The sequence below is a fragment of the Nelumbo lutea genome, chromosome 3 (assembly GCF_056320005.1).
Source record: "Nelumbo lutea isolate HS-2025 chromosome 3, American lotus-T2T, whole genome shotgun sequence".
In the NCBI taxonomy this organism is placed as follows: Eukaryota; Viridiplantae; Streptophyta; class Magnoliopsida; order Proteales; family Nelumbonaceae; genus Nelumbo; species Nelumbo lutea.
The window spans coordinates 35610905-35636673 of NC_142686.1; the positions used below are offsets into that span (position 1 = coordinate 35610905).

Here is a 25769-nt window from a genome sequence, read left to right on the forward strand (position 1 = left end):
ATGCATCTTTTTGGAGAAATGCATATTTTTCACTTATAAAAACTTGAATCTATACCACCGTACCGTTACACTAAAGCAAACCTTATGTACAGGAATACAATCAATACATGAATCTCTTCTCTTGCTTCATATTGGAACAAAATCCGGTCCATTGACAGCACTGGAACTGTTTCAGGATCCGACCTATAATCCGACCCAAATAAATAAATCTATCCACCTAGGGGTTCTCCTAGTACCCACAACCAAACCATATGCCCCATCTGGATGTGATCTTGAATAAAAGCAATCAACATGAAAACATGATGAGATACGACAAGTGAATGATGAATCCTTTTCATGAGTCACTGTCCATAGGGCGACAGATTTCAAGCATTGACATTGTTTACTTACTCCCGCAGAAGAATATACAGGTTAAACAAAAAGGTTAGAAAATAATGAAATGGTTCACTGGTAGTTGAAAGAAGAGATTATATGCCAATAAGAATGTTTTGTACAACCAAATTTTTAGGAGCATTCCCTCGACTGAGAGAAAAGTTGTAATCACCCCGCAATGAGAAAAGAAATCAAGAATCAAGATTCTATTGGTGTACTCAAAAGTTTCTAATAACCCCAATGACAGAAATTAAAAGTTGATAATTACTACCACCCCACCGGCCCTAATAAGAGAAGTTTTTAATGTCAATACTCAAGATTCCAGACTAGATTGTGAGGATTGAAGTGCACACTCTTGCTGACCTTAGGACATTATTGCTGTCCTTCCAAATACTCAAGGCAATTGAGTTACTGCAATCAAATTTTATGACCAATCCAAATTATTCAAGGCAATAGAGTTTATTGTTTCACCTGTTAGCTGCACGTTGAAATTATTGATCTGTCAAATATTTCATGCCATGTTCATTCTCCATTCCTTCAGGAGTTGCTCTATTCCCTGCTCTTCGGGTACTGCAAGCCACATGCTTGATGATGGACAAATGAAGGTCAAACTCTGCTTTCAGTTTAAAGCAGCTGGCTTCAATCCACTTCTCTGCCACACTGGTTGACACACTATCTTGGCTGTCTCTCTCATGTTCTTCAATGGCAGGACGTATTTCATTATACAGAGACTCAAGTTGAGAAGTGGCTTGCTTCTTTTTTCCCTGCAGGTTCAATGACAGTAGTATTACTTTTACTAAAACCCTGTTTTTACTTTTGGCAGATGAGTAACAAATTAATATATTAAAGAAAAAAGGAGATGCAGTATTTACAACAATAATACACCTCATTCTGAAGCCTGGTCAACAAAGGTGTGGCCACTAGACTTGTTCATGGGCCGGAACAAGCCGGGTTAGGGTTGTGCTTTGTCTTTATATTAACATAAAACATTCAGGCCCAAGCCCAAGCCCAGCCCGACCATCAGACCTAGTTCTAGAGTCTAAGCCCTGCACCCATATAAAGCCTGAAGCCCAACTAGAAATTTGGGAAAATTGATTTTTTTCTTTTTTACTCAATAAAAAACTAATTTATTTATATTAAAAACTTCAAAACTCAAAAAATTTGAAAAAGCTGATCATAGCTTGAAAAAGAGAAGAGAAACAAAGAAAATAACATATTATATATATTTTTATTCTATAAAATATATTTTTTGCTATATAATATGTTATCAAGTTGGGCTCAAGCTTGGGCCGGGCTTTTTTGAGAAAGCCCAAGCCCAACCCAAAAAAATGCTGGGCCTAGTGTTTTAGGCCACACCCAAGCCTGCGGGCCTAAACTCATTTTCAAGCCCGACTTAGAACGGGCCAAGGCAGCCCGGTCATGAACAGGTCTAGTGGCCACTTGCTTGAGAGCAAGTAAACCAATCTTGGACTTCTACCCATAAACAAGTTTAAATTTTCGACATGATACACCCGATACAGGGTGTATCGTATTGTATCTTTGACTACACGGTACAAGGAACGGTAGGAAACAATGTGTTTCTTATGCAAGAAAAAAGTTTGAATCGTCAAGTCTTTTGGATATTTATCAAGAATTGGAAAATATTACAAAATAGGTAACAATTTTCAAATTTTTTCATAATATGTTATGATTTCTTGTGTTTGTGTTTTTCTTTTTTTTTTTTTGCTTGAATGCTTCAAAGTGTTTAAATCTATGTTGATCTACACTTCTCGTGTTGAAAGTCAGTTTTTTTTTTTGGTGTGTGTGTGTTAGTTGTCAAGGCAACATGTAGGCAACAAGGTACCCTTGGAGGCTCACCTTGCCTAATTGCCAAGTAGTTTTGCATGTTGTCTTATAAAATACTTTTATATTTTTTATTTTTTGAGATTATAATTATAAAGTAGACATTATTAAACTAAAATATTCATTTTGTATGCTTTTACACTAATTTCTTTTTATTATTTTCTTATTTGTCAGGGTTTAATCAAAACAAACATTCCTAACTGCTGTATTGAACCCTCAAAGACTTAAAAACCTGAACCAATAAGTAAGAACTTAAAATTTTGTCTAACCAACACATTTTCTTCTTCCACCTTTTCTTTTATAGGGGTTCAGCCCCTATATATTTTGAATTTTCTTTTCATTCTTCCTTTTCTTCTCATGAATATGTTGATTTTCCATACTTTAACATGAAGTCTATACTTTTCTTATGGAAATTATGGATATAAGGAAATATGTTTATGGAACCTAGGGAAGTACCCTAGGCTATATGTATTTTACTTAAAAAATCCACCATGTTGCCTTGAAAACTATGGTTATAAATAGATCTATGAAATTTTTATGATGAAATTTGGGAAAAATATAAAATAACAAAAATTTGAAAATTGTATTTTTTTTATCTGCCCATAAAGGTTGAACATGCTATAGATCTATGGACGATCTATCATATCCATAGAGCGATTGAAATTTCTTCTTCAATATTTAATTTTCATTTTTTTGTAATTTCTGAAATTAAATAATAAATGTTAATTATTTATATTTCCTTGTGATCTGTCCATAAAGACTAAGTATATTGTAGATCTATGGATAACCTGTCATATCCATAGAGAAATTGAAATATCTTCTTCAAACCTGTTTAGTTCAAGTCTTCAGTTAATTTTTTATTATTTGGAGCTAATTTGCAATTTGCATTGTATTTTTTGATGAACACAGTTCTTAGTTGCTTGGAGTTCAACACCTGTGAGGTTTCACTTCATGCTTATTCTAATCTTGGATAAAGAGGGAGAGGGGCAAGGATTTTAGGGAATTTAGCACCTAATCCCCAATAACATTCACTCAAAACTGAGATTAGGGAAGTGATACTTCACAAAATTTTGGAATTTCACCGACTTCTTGATTGGAATTCATGTAAAAAAATAAGACTAGATGAACCAAAGATTGGGCTGTCATTACAAGTTAGAGAGAGGAGTGGAGAAATGGAATTGCTGCATTTAAAAGGAAAAAAAAAAAAGATCAATTTTCAATGATTAGAGGACCCATTTGCTTGGAGCTCACACTGAGCATCCCTCCACCACTGCAATAAGCCATGATTTCCTTTGGAGGCACCATCAACATTGAATTTTGGAAGGGTGTGTAGCTGACGCTTCTCTAAATAGAGCATTTAATTTCATCTTCAATCAAGTAATCAAGAAGGTCCCAATTTCAATCCCCATTACCATTAATAATGTCACTGACTTTCAGATCCAAGTTAGTTCTCATTGGATTGTCTACATAACTGATTAGAGGGCACTCTGAAATGGAAAAATTAAGAGAGGGAGAAGAGGCTTAAGCCTAACCATAATAGCCTTAGTAATGCTTTTATATAAAACATTACTAAGGCCAATAGGTCTACAATCTTTCACCTCTTCAACTGCATCATGCTTTGAATCAAACAAACATGAGTTTGCTTTGCCATTCCAAAAGAAACCTTGCACCATGTTGAGAAGATCAGCACCGATCAAGTCCCAGCACCTCTGGTGAAAAGTAGCATGAATACAGCACATTACACCTCCTGCTCATCAGGAACCCAACAAAGATAACTATTCTCTTGCATAGATATTTGTGATTGCAAGCCAAAGAAACTTTTAAGATTCAAATGATGAGTGGAAGAAAAGAGAGATTTATAGTAATCAGTAATGTGCTTCTCAATCATTCTTGGGTTTTAAGTCCAATCACCATGATCATCCTTCAGCCAAGTAATAGAGTTCCTGTGCATTCTATAGTTTCCGTAATGGGTGTTTTTATCACCCTCCTTTAGCCAACTCACCCAAGACCATTGATGCCAATACGCCTCTTCACAACTCAGTCATTCCTCTAATTCCTTGCACAACTTTGCTTCTTCAGTGGTATTAGTAGCAGAGGAATCAGTAGCCTGTAATTTAGCAAGTTCAACTTCAATCCATTTGATATGCCCTTTAATTCCACCACACAAACTATAGCCCCACCTATGCATTGATAGCTTCATAGATTCCAGCCTATAATGTTCCTTCACTTTCCGACCATGCAGTAGAGAAAACTTCATCAAATCCCGCTTCCTTCATCAAGGTGGCTTCAAACCAAATCCTTCTATTCATCTTCAGCTACCTTGCAATGTCCAATAAAAATGGAGTGTGATCACCAGCTAAAGGCTGGCAAGTGTGTGATTTGTGTTAATTGGTACAAACTAAGCCATGAGGGATACACCAAGACATGACCAAGTCTCATTCTAATAAGCCTCTCAGAGCTACATTGATTGGACCAAGTAAAAGAAGGTCCCCTGAACCTGACATCAATGACCAATCAGCCCACAATAAACCAACTCCACAAACTCAATCATAAGTCTTTGAGAGGGATTACAGCCATCACACTTATCTTAAGAGCTGGCAATGAGATTCAAGTCACCCATCAGAATCTAAAGCACCAATGCACCCTCATTGTATGGCAGATCTCATCAAAAAAGAGTTGTCATCTTTCTCTACTGGGGTATTCATGACAACAGATGAATTCCCATTCCTGAAAGGTGGCAAACATATATGCAAACAATGAATGATATAGAGAAAACCTCTAGAAAAAACTGTCCTCTAGTAACTGTTTTGGCATTCACCTACATGTCGTCTTGTTAAATATGCCTTGGACATCACCAAACTCTATAAGATAGAATATCTTTGATTTGAGACATACTTCCTACCCACTCACATGTGCCCTAGGATGTGAAACAAGTCAGATATAGAGTATGTGCCAATCTTCAACATTAACACCGTAACCATTGAATTACTTCCCACTAAAAGAGAAGAACAAATCAAAATGTAAATCAAGTAGAGTACAGCCATTACTAAATATTGGTCCCACCTATCTCTGGTCTTGGGAGAGGTAAGCTGGACACAGGCCTAACCTTTGGCATTTCTTTTGCACAAAGTGGGCACTCAGCCTCAAACCCATGTCCTTCCACGTCATCACAAGATTTTACCATTACGCCAAACAACGGCCCCCAAATTGTAAACCAAATAGAGTGACAATGTCAAATATTTTAATAAATACTGCTTGGCAGTTTTGTGAAATTTCCTAGGTAACACCCACTAACTTAGGCTAAGTTTAGGTTAGGTGTGCTTATTGAAATAAGCACTTATTTTGGGCTGGGACCACACCAATAGCACTTCTCTGTGTTTGGGAAATAAGCCTGAACAAGTGCTAATTCCTGAGAATAAGCACTTATTTGAGAAGCCCAAATTTTGGGCTTATTTTAAGTGTTTACTTCCTTTTTGGCCTGTCTTGGCCCGCCACATCATTTTGAAAATATCTATACTACTGCTGTTTGAAATAAGTGCGTTTTTACCAAACGCTCATGAGTGCTTATTTGAAATAAGCACTTATTTTTCAAATAAACACTCCCAAACTCCACCTTAAACAGCTTAAGAATTAATTATACATTTGCAAACCAATGATTAAAATATCAATACACCCAATACGCAAACATGGGTATTGGTGCATATCAATATGGCCGATACTCATATATTTTTTATTTTTTTGGTTTTTTATTTTATAATAATCAGGGGGTCCCAGAAGAGGTCAGAGACCTTTTAAAATTTTCGAAATGTTTGCCCATTGGTGTTTCCAAGCGTATTTAGATACACCAATACCGATACAAATATGGCTGATACGGGACAGGATGTATCGTATCGATACTTTAACCCATGCTGCTAACTTAAAAAAAAAAATTGATATAAAAGTTGTATTTAATATAAAAGTAGTTTAGATTGTACCTCATTGGTGAAGACCTCTTCTTGTGCTTCCTTTGACCCTAGTAGTTGTACAACAAGTTTTGCATCTACTTGCTTCTGAGCAAGACGTTTTGGTCTTCTGGTTCGATATCGTGCTGATCTTTTCTTTGGCTTAGGGCTTGGTGCTATGTGATAATTCCGGCATGGAGTATTACTCCGGATACGAGATATCATTGCATTTTTATGGGCAAACATGTGGCTAGTGTCCTGCAAGTACAATTTTTTCTCCTCATTTACTTCTATGCTTGCCTCATTTACTGCAATACCCTCCATTTTAATAGAACCAAGTTGCTCAACTGCAAGTGCAGTAGACTGCGAATAATGCTCAGAAGCTGAACCATCACCACTCGTCATGGAGTAATCATGCTTAACTTCTGTATTAGATTCATGTTTCGAGGAATGGGAATTCTTGGGGAGATTGGTAGCAGGCTCATCCTCTTCAGAATCATAAAGAGGGATATCATCAACCGAATATCTGTACAAGTCAATCAGATGCCCTCAATTAACTTAGAATTGCACTGTGCAAATTAACATACAATAAGCATTTCATATCAGCATGGTTATTTGGAACCATAAACCAGAAAATGTGAGAAATAATCAATTCAGTAACAGCAAACATTGAATTAGATCAGTCACCATTGTTCCTAAGAAAAGAAAACACAAGAAGTTGGACATAAAGAATGAACGTTCCTATGAAAAGAAACTTTCAGAGGCTAGGCATTTCAAACCATTACAACTTTTATATGAAAAAACAATAAACAAACACTTTCAAAACAAATACCTACCAAATAGATCCTAATACAAAAAATCATCATCATCATCTAAGCATTGTCCCAACTAATATAGGGCCAGCTACAAGAATCCTGTATCACCATTCTGTTCTGTTCAATGCCAAATCCTAATAATGAAAAGTACTTTTAAATTCAAGTAATACGAAAATAATTGTTGGCATAGACCCAAATCTCATCTGTAATAATTTCGAAAGAAAAGCTTTTCAAACCATTATAACTTCTAGATGAACATCTAAATATAAAACCACATCCAAAATTCATTGATACAAAGTAAACCCTATGACTAAAAATACTGTAAGTTAAATTCCAATTATCCAAAAACACAAAAAAAATGTTGGCACAAAGATGCACATATTCAGTTTTTATTTGCAAGAGACTCATAGTACATCAAAACCATCACTACAAAACCTGGATGTCATTAGTGATCAATCTATTATTTATCAATTATCAATGCCAGAGCATGCATTGGAAAACTTACAACATCATAGAGACCTGTCTGTGATTGTTGTGCAAGATTCTTAAATATAACTGCATCATATTAGTTTGTTGCTTTTTACTGGGTAAGGGTGTTCCCCCCAGGAGTCTGTTTTACCATGTTTTTTTTTTTTTTTGATAAGTTGTTGTACCATGCTTTTTCCGTTTTACTAAATTTTACTTTAACTTGTATAAATAAATAAATAAATCTTAAATATAACTGCAAAGCTCAATAAATGTTACATGCATTTCCCAAATAAGTGTATCTATGCACAAGTCATCCTACAAAAATTCATTTTATCATTGACAAACATCGCAATAGTACAATTTCAAAAGGAACAAAACACCCCTCTTATTGACTTTTATCACTACAAACAATGGTACTATTTGTGTCTTATATCTAGGGATGTGTCCAGTTAATCAAAAACGGGATGTTCCAAAATCATTTCCCAGATTAAGATGGAAGAAAAGAAGAGCTTTGCTCCCCATAAAAAAAAAATGCAATCCCCTAATCTGGGATGTCATTAGAATTAAGGGAAGATCAATTGTTCATTGAAAGAGAGAGAGAGAGAGAGAGGAAAGACCTCGGCAAGATAAGCTTCAATGTCTCCACATCAATCCCAGCTTCACCTTGAATAGTGACAGCTCACAGTCACAGGAAGTGAATGGTAGTGGCTGAACCTAATCACCTATACTAAAAACATCCAATACCAGCCCTCCCAATCATCGGGCAAGTAGTTTTTTTTTTTTTTTTGCTGTTAACTAAGGAAGAAAAATAAATAGAGGCAGAAGAAGGTAAATAAGACAATGAGAGGAAAAGGTCTGTCCAACTTATTTTATTATTAAAATGTGTCAGTGAGACAATCAAGTTTTAACCCACTTTCTATTTTCAGTGTGGTCATGAATGTGCTGTTGGAATTTCCCTTGCAATCCATTATAAGTAAATAAATAGGTTATAAGTCATAAGGTGGATTTGATGTTAATTAGGATCTGAGTGTCTATTGCTTCCATACTTGGTTTGAGCATCTTGGGCTGCTTATTTGTTACATCATGTAAAGCATTAGCAAACTAGAGGAGGGAAAAAGCATCATCAGAACTATAAATTCTCTCCTTATTTCTTTCTTCCAACAACAATAATTATTGTTAAAAGAAAATATCGTTCCTTCATTTATCTATTTGTATAAAAGCAAGGTTGTATAGTCATTGTAGGCCAGGTGTGGCACTACCATTACATCATGTTTAAGAAAAAGAAACACCTTGGATTTGTGTAGAGATTCCACTTCATCAAATATAATTTTTTTCAGATGATATAAAACAACAAATACCCCCCCCCCCTAAAAGCATGTTATCTATTTGCATTGCTCCAAGCTTGTCCCATGGGAAGCTTTATGTCAAGCAAAATAGGAAATTCTAGATTAACAAAGAGATAACAACAGGTTTCACAGCAGTCATAACGAATATATGCTTTAAGAAACAGCATAAATATATGTTGTACAAAACAAACTTCAGGTGCAATCCATCTATAAATTCAAATATGCAATACACATTACCTGGCATCATCATCTTCCCAGAGATATGTATCCTCCTGTTGAACATGCCAGACCAAAAAGAAAATATAAGAATGTCATCAATAAAATAGAAACTCTAGTAAGAAAACACCCCCTAGCTGAGGCAAGCAGGCAGGCAGGCAGACAGACAAACAGGAAGTTGTTATCTTGCTTATTATCCCACAACTAGGAACACGGAAAGTAATTGCAAGTGCTTTTCTGAAGAGTGAACAGAGAGCCACCACATGAGGGGCCTGAGCTGAACAGCAAAAGAGAGTTGCTCACCCATAATAAGACCTTTATTATTAGCATCCATTAATTTCTGTTTTAACTGGGAGCAAGGGAATGGAAGCATGGCTAAGCCCCCATAGGCCCAAAAACCATAGGGGGCTTAGCATATGCCACAATATGTAAGACTCATTTAGAATGGGGCTTATGCCTAACCAATAGAACTGCTAAAAGGTATCCATTTGTCCAAATTTGGATTAAAATCTGCTCTGATTAATGTTATCTGGATTCAATCCATTTATAATTGGATTGAATGTTGATCTAAATCCAATACAATAATATTTAAATGCATATACTTATATCTACATGGGGTTAGTTCCTATAAGTTATAGATATTATTTTATTATGTTTTATTTCATATGAAACTATTTGCATATGAATATGCTTCTTATAAAAGATATAAAAACTCCTTGTGCAAACAGGATTCTTCACCTGGATTCCCAATTCAACTAGAATTCTTCCAATTTTCATCCCAGTGTCATTCATGAATTAGTATGGGAGTCCTAAGTCCTCTTACCTTGTCTGATGGTATATATCCCTTATTGAACATTCCCCAAAACCTACAATCACCTCCAATCACCCAACATCCAAGCAAAGGTTGACTATGAGCATGAGGAAATTTAATCAATTTGTGGATGCTTTTGAACTTAAGGAGATTCCATTATCACATAGCTGTTTTACTTGGTCTAATCTCCAAGTGAATCTTGTTTGCTCCAAGTTAGACAGATTCTTATTTTCAAATGATTGGGAAGAACATTGGGGGAATCTGACCTCTAGAGCACTTCCAAGAGTAACTTCCGACCAATGGTCTATTGTAAGTGGCTAAAAGAGATAAAAGAGGAAATAAGTTGGAGGCAAAAATCAAGATGTAAGTGGCTAAAAGAGGGGGATATAAACACCAAGTTTTTTCATGATATGGAAAATGGAAGAAGGAGAAGGAATTTTATCTCTAGTCTGGAGATTGAAGGGGTAACGATTTCCAATCAAAGAGAGATAGTTGGGGCTTTTGCAAATCATTTTAGGTCTATATTTAGAAAGCCCCTGAATAATAGAGTGTGGCTAGAGGGAATGGAGTGGCCAAATTTGAAGTTAGAAGATAGGAAGTGGCTGGAGAGGAAATTTGACGTGGAAGAAATAAAGGAGGCAGTGTTCTCTATGGATAGATCAAAGGCACCAGGGTCGGATGGTTTCACAATGGCTTTCTATCAGGATTGTTGGGAGGTACTAAAAGAAGATCTAATGAGAGTATTTGATGAATTCCATAATAGAGGAGTGATTAACCCTGGGCTGAATTCCACATTCATTGCCTTGGTACCCAAGAAAAGTGATGCAAACCATCCGAAGGACTACAGACAATCAGTTTAGTTAATATCCTTTATAAGATTATCACTAAGGTGTTGTCCATCAAGATTAGGAAAGTGCTCCCAACAATTATAGCAAATAGCCAATGAGCTTTTGTGAAAGGGAGGCAAATAACAGACCAAATACTTATAGCTAATGAGAGTTTGGAAGATTTCAAGAGATCCAAGAAAAAAGGGGTGGTCTGCAAATTGGATTTGGAAAAGGCTTATGACTTGGTTGATTGGTCTTTCCTATTGGAGGTAATTATCAATTTTGGGTTTGAAGACAATTAGTGTAAGTGGGTGATGGGTTGCATTAGGACTTGTAACTACTCTATATTGGTGAATGGGACGGTGGTGGATTTCTTTCCAACTTTGAGAGGCATTAGACAAGGAGATCCCCTCTCTCCTTTCTTATTTACTTTGGTTGCAGATAGAGCAGATTCCAAGGAATTAATAAGGGGGTGGAGAGTTGGAAGGGAGAACATACCACTCACACACTTGCAATTTGTAGATGACACAATCATGTTTTGTGAAGGAGGGGATCCCAATAGGATCAGGAACTTGAAGCACACTGTACAACTCTTTGAACAAATGTCAAACCTTAAAGTGAACTTTGAGAAAAGTTGTATAGTAGGAGTTAATTTGGGGGAGGTGGAGATATCTGAGTGTGCAGACATTTTGGAGTGCGTAGTATCTAATTGGCCCTTAAACTACCTTGGTTTGCTATTGGGAGATAACCCTCAGAAAGGAGAGTTTTGGGATCTAGTTGTGGAGAGGTTTAAGAAGAGGCTTGCCACATGGAAGAAAAATTATCTATCTTTGGGAGGTTGAATCACCCTAATTAGGTCTACATTAGCTAACCTTCTGGTTTATTTTTTGTCAATCTTTAAGGTCACGGGGGAAGAGAAGGACCGTAGAGTTAGGAAAATACCCAATAGTTGTTTGTCTCCTCACTGGTGTGTCCTCTATAAAGCCGATGGTGAGTCTAGATACCACTTACTAATTTCCTGACAGTTTGCTAAATTCATTTGGGAATGGTTTACTTCTCTGTTCAGGTGCAGGTGAACACCCCCATCGAATGTGCAAAGCTTAGAAGTTTGGAAGAAATAGTGGAGGTTACTCATATTAGGGTGAGTTGCTAAGAAAGTGGAAGAAAATTGCAAAACCAATTTCAGCTAAGAAGGCTTCAAGTTCTTGTTGGACCCCTCCATCGCAGGGTTTTACTAAACCGAACTTCGATGGCAGCAGTATGGACAATCTAGGGCCCTCCAGAATAGGGGGGAGTTATAAGAGATGAAAAAGGGAATCTGCTAGCCATGTATTCTGGTCCAATTGGGGTGGGAGATTCCTTGAGGGCTGAGATGCTAGCGGCTCTTGAAGGGGTACAAAGGGCTAAAGACATTGATCATAGAAGGAGATTCTGAAATTGTTGTGAACTGGCTAAAAGAGGACAACTCTAGGCTTTGGAAGTACAGCAATGCAAAGAGAAGATTTAAGTGGCTGACTAAGGAACTCGAAATTCAATGTACATGGGTAAGAGAAGGGCAAATTCATTGGCAGATGGTCTACCTAGGCAAGGGGTGAACAGAAACTCTATGTTTTGGGCTGTGTTGTAATTGCTTTTTAATTTGGGTGTACCTTGGTTGTTTCTGGAGTTAAGATTACCCTTGGTATATCAAATAACTAAAAACAACCTTAAATTTCTAATAATTCTTCATGTCTAAGGACTATATTACTTTTACATCTGAGTGATTCATACATCAGACAGTGATCTCTTCAATGAATCACTAAACTAGATTACATCAGAATTTATCCCTCATACACCTACTGTTCTACATACGGATTACAGATACAGAACCTGACCCAAGTGGTTGAGATGTTACCACCCCTACCAATTGTATGGTAACCATGAATCTACTAGAATATGAGTTGCCTAAACTCACCCTCAACTGACATATTTAAGGACTATAAGGAATAAGATCATTGGTAGTGTTGCATAGACACCACACCTTTGGGGAGGACTTGCAAGACAACATGTGTCTATGAGTCAATTCGTGCCCGACTCTCCAAAATATGTGTGGGACTCAGCCATAGTGTGAATCAGGCGGATTTACCAAAATACCCACCATGTCAACTCTCCAAAATTATGAATCCTCACTTTAAGTGCTTCTATGTAACAATGGTCCAACCATTTAAGCTGTCCAATAGGACACTTCAGTATTTATATTATTCTAATTTACACATAACTTATGATCCATTGCTTGTTGGATCCTTTTCAATTAACATCAAACTCAGATTCCCATGTCCAAGTCCATGCAACACTGGTTGTTCAATGCCCCATGATGAGTCCCACTCAACACTCCTACAATATTAACTGAGGACCTTCCAGTCACGCAATAACTATAACTATATAAGAAATTCCCCATAAAGAAAAAAAAAATAGTAGCTTTATTAACTCAAGCATCAATTTATAAAGAACAGGCTTTAAATGAGCACATGGAAATCTCATTTCCAATAAATATGAAGTGAAAACATCGCATTGATACAATTAACAAAGTAAAATTTGTAGAAAACAATAATACAAGATTCTGAAGTATTGCAAACATGTGGAGATAAATTCCAATAATATTTTGTGTTGGCACCCAATGGAAATAGAAACATTTCATGGAAATATTATAAAATATTTAGAGATTTTAAACCAGGATATAAATTCAATGGATAAGATTCTATTTGAATTAAAATGTTAATGAATAAAATTTGCTTAAAGGTATATCCAATTTGATTTGATCCTTTTGCAGTCCTACTTACTATTATCTGAAGTACATCCTAGAGACTGACATAACTGCTACTGTTTTGTCTGTATTGTTTCCACCTTGAAGTAAACTTTCATTCTGTCCTCTCTCTAGGATCTTTCCAATGAGAAGGGGTTTATAATCCTTGTACTTGTATTCACTCTACTCTTTCATTAATGCATTTCTGATCATTGTTATTGACCAATCTGGACAGAGAAATAATAACTACCTATAGAATTTATTAGGTACTGCCTAACATAGGATTCTACCAAGGAACCACCTCCTGAGAATAGAGAGAGAGAGAGAGAGTAAGAAAGGGAGATAGAGTTTGTTTGAATGCTTGTCTCTGTTACTTCTTCCGATTGTATTTATACATGGGGTTGGTACAATCTGTTACAATCTTGGAAGTTAAATCCCACTTCTTGTTGCATTTGGTTATGCCAGCCTGTCATTAGTTGGACCTGAGAGCTGACGTGGCTTCCTTCTTTTGTAGGTCTTGAGCTTGGGCTGGCTATTCCCATACACCGGCCTTGGTTCAGTGTTGCCACTTTTCCCAACAGAATATATAAACAGAACATTTCTTAAAGTTATACATAAGTTTTGTTGAGTTGCATACATGCATCACTAGGACAAACCATTTCTCCTGTATTACAATTTACAAGTTAATTCACACCAACCATGCTAAAACACTGAAAGTGGGAAAAAAACAGAAAATAACTAGCTTACATATGCGGGAGAAAACTACCTGATATGGACTAGATAGGACATTTGGGTTTTGGCAAAACAGTATAAAGGGTTTTATACTGTTCTGGCACTGTTGCTTTTCAGTATGAAAGGAGATTTATAATGCTTGCATTCACAGTTTTGAAAGAGCTTTCTATTATAAAAAGCTCCCATTTTATAATTTATACTATTGCTTAGTTGTGTAGAAGACTCAATGACCCCTGTGGGGAAGATGGATTATGTGGTGGTTTTTATTCTTTCTTTTTCCCTTCTGCTTTGTATTATCCTTCTTTCTCTTGTTAATAAATTCCCATTACTGACAAAAGAAAAAAAAAAAAAAAAGGAAGCTTTCCCCATTCCTTGAAAGTTGAGCTGAATTATGAAAATTCATGCAGAGATATAACATAGCACCTATCTCTTTCAGATTTCAGGAAACTGAAAACCCAAAGCATATAGAAAACCATTCAGGTAGTGTGATGGATTATGCACCTGGAAACCACGAGACTTTGCCCCAAGGAATCCAGAACAGCATGCTGCACCACAGAGGCAGCGAACTTTAGCACCACCATACCATTCAAAGTTATAATCATAAGCTAGCTCTGTTCCAGCAGGAATATCTTGTTTTGCGAATATCCCAACCCTTAGTTCTCCCAAAACCGTCCACTTCCTTGTCTCACAATTGGGTTGGCTGCAAATTTCAAAAAAAACTAGATATCATATAGGAGCTTTTTTGTATTATAATAAAAAATTATTGATGAAAAGAAGATTGCAAGAAAAAGGTGAAGTGGTTTCACAATACCATGAAATAGAATAACAAGGCAAAAACTACAGACTTAATCATCCCCATTAACAATGTTCAATGTAGAGAATAAACCGGTACCTAGCACCTCCCTTTTCACATTGACAAATTCAGGATGCACCGAGACCCATTCCACTAACTTCATACAAATATCAGTCAATTTTTCTGTTAGGACTACTGTTTTAAAAGGCACACTTGTTTGTGAGCTTAGGCTCATAGGCAAGGCTCATTTTATGGAGGACATCTAACCTATCTTCTTGCTATTTTTTGATTAATTAATTTTGAATTTGATATTGAATGTGTTATCTGTAATTCTGTATATTGTAGATGTGATGCTTTTTCTTTTCTTTTTTTTTTTTTTTTGAAAAGGTGATGAAATTATATTTACATTCATGAAGTACATGGCAACCAACACCATTTACAGAGAACAAGAAATCGGCCATTAACAAAACAGGAGTTGAGATAAAAGAAAAATGCCCCACATCCTTGTAAAGTCCTTGTGAAGCAAAAGCCAAGATATAATGTCAATTGAATCATGTTTCCCAGATCTTCCTCTAAGGATTGACTCCTATCTGACTGTCTGGCCCATATAATTGCCAAGGACAACACTTCCATATTACCCTACTCTTCTACTTAAACCTTTAGCTCTCCAACAGCTAAAATACTCCATGATGCAGCTTCAGAAACACCAGGAAATACCAAAAGTGTTCAGAAAATTGGACCATATTAGAGTGGCAAAACTGCAATACAAAACAAGTAATTTTGACTACTCTTGGCAAGCACTGCAAATGATGCATGTAAAAGAATCCAACAGCATGTCCCTCCTAGTTAGCAAATCCACATATAATGCGTATTAATCATGTATGATGTATTTAAAAAAAAAGTCCTGAAACATGATCTTTTCAAAGATATGGAAAAATATGAAAATAATTCAGATTCTGAAATATAGAAGTCCAAAACAATTCAGATATTTATAATTAATAATCCTAAATATTTAAAAATCTATTTATATTTAATATATTATACACATTTACAAATAAAATATGCTGAATTTTTGCATCGAAATTTCTAAACAAAAGTACATTAAACAAAAATATATATTTGACTGATCTGTTACAGTATTATGTTTACTCAATCAAATTTTTACCATAGTTTTTTTCTTAATTTTGAATTATGTTTTTTTAAGAAGGTAAGGTTATTCTTAATTTTGAATTATATACAAATCCCAATATTGTATTTGTGTCATAAACGCTTTACTATGGTCCAGACAAAAAAGGAAATATTGGAGAGGGCCCCATATTTCCAAATGGCTTTGTGGTTAAGTCATCAATCTTAAATCATATCAAGGAAAGATTGGTAGAAAGAATTCCAATTTCCAACTCCTAGTCGTTCAAATTTCTTTGAAACCTTGGCTGCCAAATTACCCCCTGCTCACTTCTCTCATAACAGTGCCTGATCAAAATATTCCTATTTTCAGCAATAAGAAAAAGAGCTCATAAGTGCAATAAGTGGTCGGCAATCACATCAAGAATTTCTCCAAAAACTGGTTGTGGAACCATCACTCATTTTGGTTCTAATACCACAAAAAAAGGAAAAACTCCAGCAACTCATGTCTCATCTGGTTCGAGACCAGGAAGGCAGGTACTAACATCCTTCCAGTGTTCAAGACCAAGAATGCCAACACACTGCACAGAAGACCATGTCCCAATCAATTAAGGGAGTGTTCAGTCTGTGGTTATGATCGTGTTTCATCTGGTTCACGAACACTACCTATGCTACTTGTATGTCCATGGTTCCAGAACCAGAAAAATGGCCTTTTTTTGAACAAAACTTCTTATGGCTTTCTCAACCAGGAAACATGGTTCACTGATGTAAATACACATGAAATGACAGTTAGATGTGTCTCGCAAACCAACATAGCTCCAGTTATAATGTCTCTATTTGATGATGATTGATGACTGTATAATTAAAAGTAAGTAGTAAAGTACATGTATAAATGAATCATACAATCAATGCTCACATATCATGGTTCAAAAAATGAACCATGAACAGAAAAGCCTCTTTTGCATTGTGTGGTTCAAAAAAAAATGTCATTTTCAATAAGAGATTGGTATGGTTCTGAAACCATTTTCAGAACCAAATTGGAATTCATCCTTCCAACCATGCCACAAAAAGTAACACTGGATTTCCTCCAGCCAATTAGCCATAGCCAAATGCATGAGGAAAGAGAGATATATATAAAATAAATCGGGAGCTAGGCCAATGAATTCCAAAAGAGAACGCCTTTCCTCTCTTTAGAGATGTACCTAGACTTCCATGAGGCCAGCTTTTTATGAACTCTTTCAACAATGGGTTCCAAAATCGAGTTGGAAAGATGACAACACTGAAGCACAAACAGAGATAGATGGGAAATTAGCAACTTTGTATGTTGTATCCAAGGCAATATAGCTAGATAGTCCAAATTGACATTTCCAACATCTATACCTAGCTTCTATGGAGGTTTATTCTAAGTCCCAAAATAGATTAAACGATCAGATAAGCATCTAAGATATAGGAGCTATTCCTCAACAGCATTGCAGAAAAGTAAAGTATTATTAGTTAATTGTAAAAGGTAGACGGTGGGAGAGCCATCAAAAACCTGAAAACTTCAAATGATGCCATACTTGAAACCTTTGCTGTGAGCCACAGAGCCAGTTCAGAGTCTCCATGACAGTTTAGCCTATGTATGACATTAGGTACAAAACTACAACCTTTCTATTAATAACATAATACTCTAACCAACTGAGCAAATAGATATTTTCAAACATTTTATTTCTGAGTTCAACAATGGTACATTCACTAATATTGGCTGCACGTTAAATCCAGATCTCAACCAATCACATTAAAGTCAGCTTACTTTTCATTGGTTCAAGTTTCATAAAGCCTACTTTCACCTTTAATAAGGATTTTATACATACCTGAAATTAGATTGATAGGATGGAATCTTTTATTTCCAGGACTCTATCCTTATTAGGAAATGATAAAAGCTGCATTAGATACCATTTCTGAAAAAAACAGACTACAAACATGCATTGAAGAATGCCATGCTAAAACCAACATATCCCGGAGTCATATCATCACTCATTGATCATAAAGCTGTTTCAATTTCTTCTTCCTCTAATCTTCTCTCTGACAGTCATTTTACCCTCTTCAAAGAAACTACAAGATATATATATATATATATATTGAAGAATTCCTCCACAGGAAAACATAAACTGTATATAAATTTCCATAAACATTCTTGATTGTTATAGATATTTCTTCATGTGTATCAAGGACAACTTTTTTTATTGGCAACAGTTAACTTTATTAAATTGTGAAAGAAAGGATCAAAGAATATATGTGCTACGATAGCACAATGCTATGCAACTGGAAACAGCCTCTATGTATGTGAAGGGGTAAGGCTGCATACATCTGTCCCTCCCCAGACCCTGCATTGTTGGGAGCCTCATGCACTGGGCTGCCCTTAATATATGTATCATGCAAATAATATGCCAAGCAACGCTCATAAACTGGCAGCCCCTACAATCCTCTGCCTCCAGCGATAAATCTCTTCACAACCAAGTAACAGTATTACACCTTTATGAACAACATCAGAAAGCTTTCTCTTTAGTACATCTTCTTCTAAGCATGCCCCAAGCATGGTGGTCAGCCTTGTCCAGTTCATCTAATGAACCAAGTTTTTCCAACACTTCTTCCTTTCTTCCCTGAACATTTCCAAATACCTGCTTAGTCCAACCTTTTATCAACGCTTTAAAGCCTGTAATTCCTCATCAAAGGGACTTCACCCCTAACTATCAATCATACTAGCAAATTCTAGATGTTCCAACCACATATTTTCAAATTTGAAGGTCTTGACAACAATGAATTCTCTAAGAATAGTTAGTTTATGATCAACAGAGGATTCAAAACTGGTTCTAAAGCCAAATCCATTGATTCCCACAAACCTAAAAACAAAAATCTATCCAACCACCTTAAAGTTGGTGGTGAATAGGACTATACATTCATAAGGTATCAAATCCCTTCCCCCTTCACCTCTAAAACCAACTGAATGAGAAGAATCTTCCCTTCAGTTCCACAAAATTCACTATCACCATTGAATCCCAAGTTATCAGCAACCCAAACAACAAACCAACATGTTGAATACTCACTATCACCATTGAATCCCAATATTCTCTCACCGTGATGGTTTGGGGCTTGGGAACATTAGAAAAAGGAATTTGGCCCTTCGGGGGAAGTGGTTGTGGAGGTTCCCACTAGAAAAGGAGAAATTAAGGGCTAAAGTAGTGATCAGCATACATGGGCTGGAGCAAAATGGATGGGATCATGATTTGTTATCAGTCTTTTCCCCTCTTATCAGGTATGACTTGAATTCAGATAACTCCATAAAATTCTAGGAACAAACTTGGGTGGGGAATGCCCCTCTAAAGGACCAGTTTCCTTCTTTGCATGCCCTATCTTATTTGAAAAATGAGCCAGTTTCTTCTTTCATTACCCCTTCCTCTTCCATTTCTGGGTTTGGGTGGAATTTGGGTTTGAGGAGGGTTGTGAGAGACTCAGACCTTGACAGTATTTCGAGTCTCCTTGGACTTCTTGATAATGTTTTCTTAGACCCTACTAAGGTGGACTCTAGAATCTAGACCCCCACCCCCACTAGATCATTCTCCTACACCTCTTTCTTCAAAGTTTTAAGCCAGTCCATCAATCTTGTAGTCATCCCTTTCCCTGTTAATGAGGTTTGGTGCATGCCAATTCCTCCTAGGGTTCGTAGTTTTTGTTGGGAAGCATTTTCAGAAAGAATCAACACTGGTGATATGCTCCAAAAGAAGAGACCCAATAATTGTTTGTACCCTCACTGGTGTGTTCTTTGTAAAGCTGATGGGGAGACTGGTTTTCACCTACTGGTGTCTTGCCAGTTTGCAAAGTCTATCTAGGAGTGGTCTTCAGTGTTTTAAGAGCGCAAGACGCAAAAAAAGCGCAAGGGCCAGATTGCGCCTAAGGCGCAAGGTGAGGCACGCGCCTTTTTAAGAAAGGCGCAAAATTACCCAAAAAAAAAGCTTAAAAAATTAAAAAAAAAGTCAGAAAGTTCAAAAAAATGCCAAAAATTTTTAAAATTTGCAAAAAAACAAAAAATATTAAACGATGTTAATAAAAAATATAAATTTAGATTTTAAAATAAATGTTTTAAAAACCTATTATCTAAAATTAAAATACATAAGCATAACATGTAAAGCGTATTCAAATGAAAATTTAAAAATAAAAGCAAACATATAAAGCATTTTCAAGCATGTAAAATCCACAATCTCTTTTTCTCCTTAATTGTATTGCTTCAAGTAGCTAATGTGATGTAAAACATATTGCATTCTTGATCCTATGAGTCACCTTTGTACCACACCCCTCGAGGCAAGCCCGAACAAGTCTATGAAAGGGGTGCGCCTAGGACCTAAGCAAGGTGCATACCCCAAAATGCGCCTCGCTTTTGCGCCTAGGTATGCCTCACGCGCACCTATTAAATCACTAGTGGGATTTCTCCCTTTTTGGGTGTACCTGGAACCCTCCATCAAACCTGCAAAGTCTCTTTTCCCCTTCTTCTTTGAGGAGGCGTATGAAAAGGGGAAGGACTATGTGGAGAGGCCTGAGGGCTGCGGTATGTTGGTCTTTGTGGGAAGAAAGAAACTCCAAAATCTTCTCTAAAGTGGAGAGAGGTGCTGAAGAACTTAGGGAATTGATCCATATAAGGGTTGTACAGTGGCTGAAATCCTTAGAGATATTCATAGATTACACAGTGGATGACATGTTGAGGAAGTGGGGTGAGATTGCTAATTGTTCCCAAACCAAAACAGTAATGAGTGTCTTGGACCCCTCCACCTGCTGGATTCCTAAAACTAAACTTTGATGGGAGTAGTAGAGGGAATCCTGGACACTCAGGGATTGGGGGTGTGTTTAAGGATGAGAATGGGGTTGTTTCTGCCATGTTCTCAGGCCCAATTGGAGTGGATGACTCTCTTAGAGTCGAGATCTATGCAGTTATGGAAGGAGTCCAGAAAGCTAAGGAGATGAATATTTTTTTGATAAATGACTAAGTAGATAAATATTAGAAATTCAGGTGGCTGAATAAAGACAATAGTGGCTTATGGAATTACAGCAATGTGAGGAGGAAATTCAGGTGGCTGGTTTGAGAGATGGAAGTTAAGATCAATTGGGTGAACAGATCAGCAAATTCCCTTGCTAATGAGTTAGTTAAACAAGGGGTAGAGAGGGAGTCAATGTTTTGGGCACAGGTGCAATTTTATTTTTTTCTTTTTCTTGTTCTTTTTTCCTTTCTTGGGAGCTCAAGCTGCAGTTGGAAGATAAGAAAGTTTGTCTTCCCCTTTGTAATTATTCTTGTGATTCATTAATGAAATGTGTTATTGATAAAAAAATAAGTAACTTTAAAATTTATTAGAATAAATCAATATATATAGCAGAAACCAGATGCTATCCAACCTAAGGATTTCAGGCCAATTAGTTTGGTAGCTAGCATTTACAAAATCTTGGCTAAGGTGTTGTCCTTGAGGCTTAAAGTAGTTCTCCCTCCCTAATAAGCCAAGCCCAAGGGGCCTTTGTACAAGGGAGACAAATAGTAGATTAGATCCTAATTGTTTGTGAGTGTGTGGAGGATATGAGAAGATCTAAAAAAAAAAGGTTTTGTTTGTAAGTTGGGTCTAGAAAAGGCCTATGATTTTGGTGGACTGGCACTTCTTGGTACAAGTATTGAGAAATCGTGGCTTCGGGAATAAGTGGTGCAATTAGATTCTTTGATGTTTTAGCTCTTGCCATTACTCTGCCTTGGTTAATGGAGTGGTGAAGGACTTCTTCCCAGCTTGTAGAGGTATCAGGCAAGGGAAACCTATCACCTTCCCTCTTCACTCTAGTAGCAGAGCTGCTTAGTAGAATGATCTCAAAGGCTGACAGAGAAGATGTGATTAAAGGGTGGAGAATAGGTAGGGATGGTATTCCGGTCCCCCACCTCCAATTTGCAAATGATATTCTGATTTTCTGTGATGGGGATGATATTGAGAAAGTGAGAAATCTCAAGGATCTGGTTATAAGCTTTGAGAGATTGTCAAATTTGAGTATCAACTTTGGAAAGAGATGTGTAGCCGGTGTTAACTTGGAGGATAGTGAGGTGGAGGCTATAGCAAGAAGCTTTAGGGTGTTCTATCTCGTCTTGGCCTATGACCTACTTGGGGCTTCCATTAAGGGCAAACCCTAGGGAGAGTAACTTTTGGTGTCCAGTGGTAGAGAGGTTCCAAAAGAGGTTAACCTCATGGGAAAAAACTATATATCCTTGGGGGTAGAATCATGTTGATAACAACCACACTTGCCAACTTACCAACCTATTTCCTATCTGTGTTTAGGATACCACCTAGGGAAGCTAAGAAGCTAGAGAAGTTGATGACAGATATCCTCTGGGAGTTGGGGGGAAAGTAAGAAGGATCATTTGACAAAATGGGAGGTGGTATGCCACAATAAAGAGGAGGGGGGATTGGGGTTAGGGAATTTGATTAAAAAAATAAAGCACTGCAGGGGAAGTGGCTATGGAGGTGGCCAGTGGAGAGAGAGAGAGAAAGAGAGAGAGAGAGACTTTGACATGAGATGGTGAGTAGTTTTCACAGTCGCTCAAAAAATGGATAGGATGCTAGAGTATCATGGCGGGCAACCTTGGCAACACCATGGAAAACTATTCATGGCATTCTTCCTCAGTTTCTCAGTTTTGTCAGGTATGATGTTTGCAATGATAACTTTGTCCTATTTTGGGAGGATACTTGGGTTGGAAAGGCTCCATTGAAGGACCTTTTCCCTTCTTTGTTCTTTGTTTCATGTTATAAAATGGATTTTGTGTCAAAGTTTCTTTCCATTATGGATAATCCATTAACATCAAATTGGGACCTTGGGTTTCGTAGAGATTTAAAAGAAGAGGAAACTGTGTCCTTAACAAATCTGCTAAAGCCTACTTGATACAATGTGTTTGGACGCTTCTGAACCTGATAAACGGATTTGGACACCCAAGCCAAATGGATCCTTCTCATGCGCTTCTTTCTTTAAATCCATTACTCAGTCTACCCCCAACCAGCCATTCCCTCTTAAGGAAATCTGGTGTAGGCCTGTCCCCCCTAAGGATATGGCTTTTTGCTGGGAAATGCATTATGGGAAAATAAACACCTTAGACATTCTACAAAAGAGAAGACCTTTTCTCTGTCTCCCACCTTCTTGGTGTATTCTTTGCAGGTCACATGGTGAGGACTGTAACCATCTACTAATATCTTGTTCATTTACTGCAGAGTTATGGGAGTGGCTCTTCTCATTGTTTGGGTGCAGGTTGGTTAGGCCAGCAGATGCAAGTTTGATTTTTTATCCTGCTTTCTTCCCTTGGCGTCACAGAAGAGGAAGAATTATGCGGAGGTGTGCAAGAGCAGTGCTGATCTGGTTCGTGTGGGAAGAAAGGAATACCAGAATTTTCCAAGAGAGGGAGAGAAGCCTAGAAGAGATGAAGGACTGCATTCTAAATAGGGTGATCCTGTGGCTAAAATCACTGGACCTATTCCATCAATTCTCATTTAATGATATTTGGAGGAATTAGTTAGCAGTGGCTAATGTTCATCCATAAAGACTAAAGTGAGTATGGCTTGGGAACCTCCTCCTGAAAGCTTCTTGAAGCTGAGCTTCAATGGCAGTAGTCTTGGCAATCCACATCCATCAAGGGTTAGAGGGGTACTGAGGAATGAGGCTGGGAATGTGGCTCCTATTTACTCAGGACCCATTGGAGTTGGAAACTTTACTAGGGCGGAACTTGCAGCCGCTATCCAGGGAGTACAGCTGGCAGTGCAGATAGGTGTGGAAAGGTTGATAATAGAAGGGGACTCCAAGGTGATAGTGAGCTGGCTACAAAACCCGGACTCTATAGTGTGGTGTTTTAAGAATGAAATTAAAAAATTCAACTGCCTGACAAGGAGCTTGACAGCGAGAATACAATGGGTGGGGAGATCAGCAAACTCTATGACTGATGGTCTTGCAAAACAAGGGGTAAACAGGGAAGGTTTGTATTGGGCTCAATTGTAGACTGAATCTGTTCTCTATCTTTTGTCTTTCTTCCTGCTGTTAGGAGAGGACGCAGCTCATGCCTCTCCATGGGAAGCTTGTAACTGCATTAGTTTTCTATTAATGAAATTTATCTTATCTTATTTATCAAGATATATATATATATATATATATATATATATATATATATATACAGTACAAGCATCCCAAGAGGTTAAAGGTTCACTCACTTCATAAAGGAAAGAAACAGATTATAACTGATCCCAAAATAAAATAACTCTATTAACCCCTTGTTTTGCTAAAATATCCGCCATCCCATTCACTGAGTCATATTCCTGGTTAACCATTTAAATTCCTTAATCCCATTCCTATACTCCAAGATGACAGCCCATGGATTCTTCAACCACTCCACTACCAACTTGGAATCCCCCATCATAATCTACTTTTTCACATTCAAATTCTTAGCTAACTGAACCCCTTGAATTGCCGCAAGGAGTACAACCCTAACTGAATCCCCCTCTCACACCAGACCCAAAAATAAAGCAATACATTTCCTTCAATGTTTCTAACCCCCCCCCCAACACACACTCCAAGAAGAATCAAATTACCTTGGCTGCTTCCATCAAAATTTAATTTTATAATCTTCACCAGGAGGTGACCAAAGGCAAGTTGTCAACTCATTTTTTGAAGAGTTATTTGCCACCACACCAATTGCTCCATATATAATCAAACGAAAGATGTGGAAAAATGTCCATAGTTCTGACCCAATGTATCACCCTCATCATTATACACTTCACTGCTTCTAAAATCTGTCCTCCTCTAGAGATTCTTGCATTCCTTTCTTCCCAAATAGTCTACAGCACTGCTTCCCTAGTGCACCCCCATAGCACTCTTCCCCCTTCTAGGCCAAGGAAATGTAGAAGGATCAAACAACCTCCTCACCTCCACTGGTAAGTTCCACCAGCACCCATATAAAGATAAAAACAGTTAAGAAAACCCGCAACAAATGGAAAAGAGATTAGTAGGTGGTAACAACACTCTCCAAAGGCAATGATTTAGAAATGAGTAGCCTGCACCACAGTGCTTGGAAGGAAAAGGAAGAGCTTGTAGAGAGAAGTAAAGAGAGTTAAAGAAAGAGGCAAACAAGAAAAAACCTTTGGGATGGGAGAACCCACCCTCCTATCAGGCTTAGAGAAGTCAAGACAAACTTTTTTCAGGAGCAGCAGCAAATTTGTAGCCTCATTATATTTGCTCTCACACAAACCCCTTCTAAACTCAAAATCCCAATTAATACCAATAAGAAGCAAGCAAGGTGATAAAAATCTTGAAATCGGCTCCTTTTTAAATGGGGAAATAGAGTACAAAGAGGGGAAAAGGTCCATAAGAGGGAAGTTTCCCACTCATACATCTTTCAAAAACATGGCTTAAGAATTGCAGGAGAATACCATGAATAGCTTTCCATAGTGAAGCCAACATTGTTCAAGGACAAATACCAGCATGACCATGAATACTTGCTACCACTCTGCTCCACAATTTTTCTCTCAATAGGCAATTTCCCCAACAAAGCCATATTCTTATTCCCAATATTACCTATTCCCAGACCTTCCTCCCTCTTGCTCCTACACACTATCTCCCACCTAACCAGATGATCCTTCGTTCCTATTTGCCACAACAGCCTATTAACCC

The 25769-nt window shown here is 37.2% G+C and overlaps 1 protein-coding gene across 1 annotated transcript in view; it reads right to left on the bottom strand.

Annotated features, from left to right (window-relative positions):
* Positions 1-448: 448 nt before the first annotated feature.
* Positions 449-25769, bottom strand: part of ASHH1 (SET domain group 26) — a 50779-nt gene continuing 25458 nt past the window's right edge. The window contains exons 8-11 of the mRNA XM_088974793.1: positions 14654-14852; positions 9022-9056; positions 6189-6681; positions 449-1136 (exon numbers count right to left, since the gene is read on the bottom strand). Of these exons, the coding sequence (XP_088830919.1) occupies positions 864-1136; positions 6189-6681; positions 9022-9056; positions 14654-14852 (1000 nt within the window). The 3' untranslated portion in view covers positions 449-863. The remainder of the gene's footprint in view (positions 1137-6188; positions 6682-9021; positions 9057-14653; positions 14853-25769) is intronic.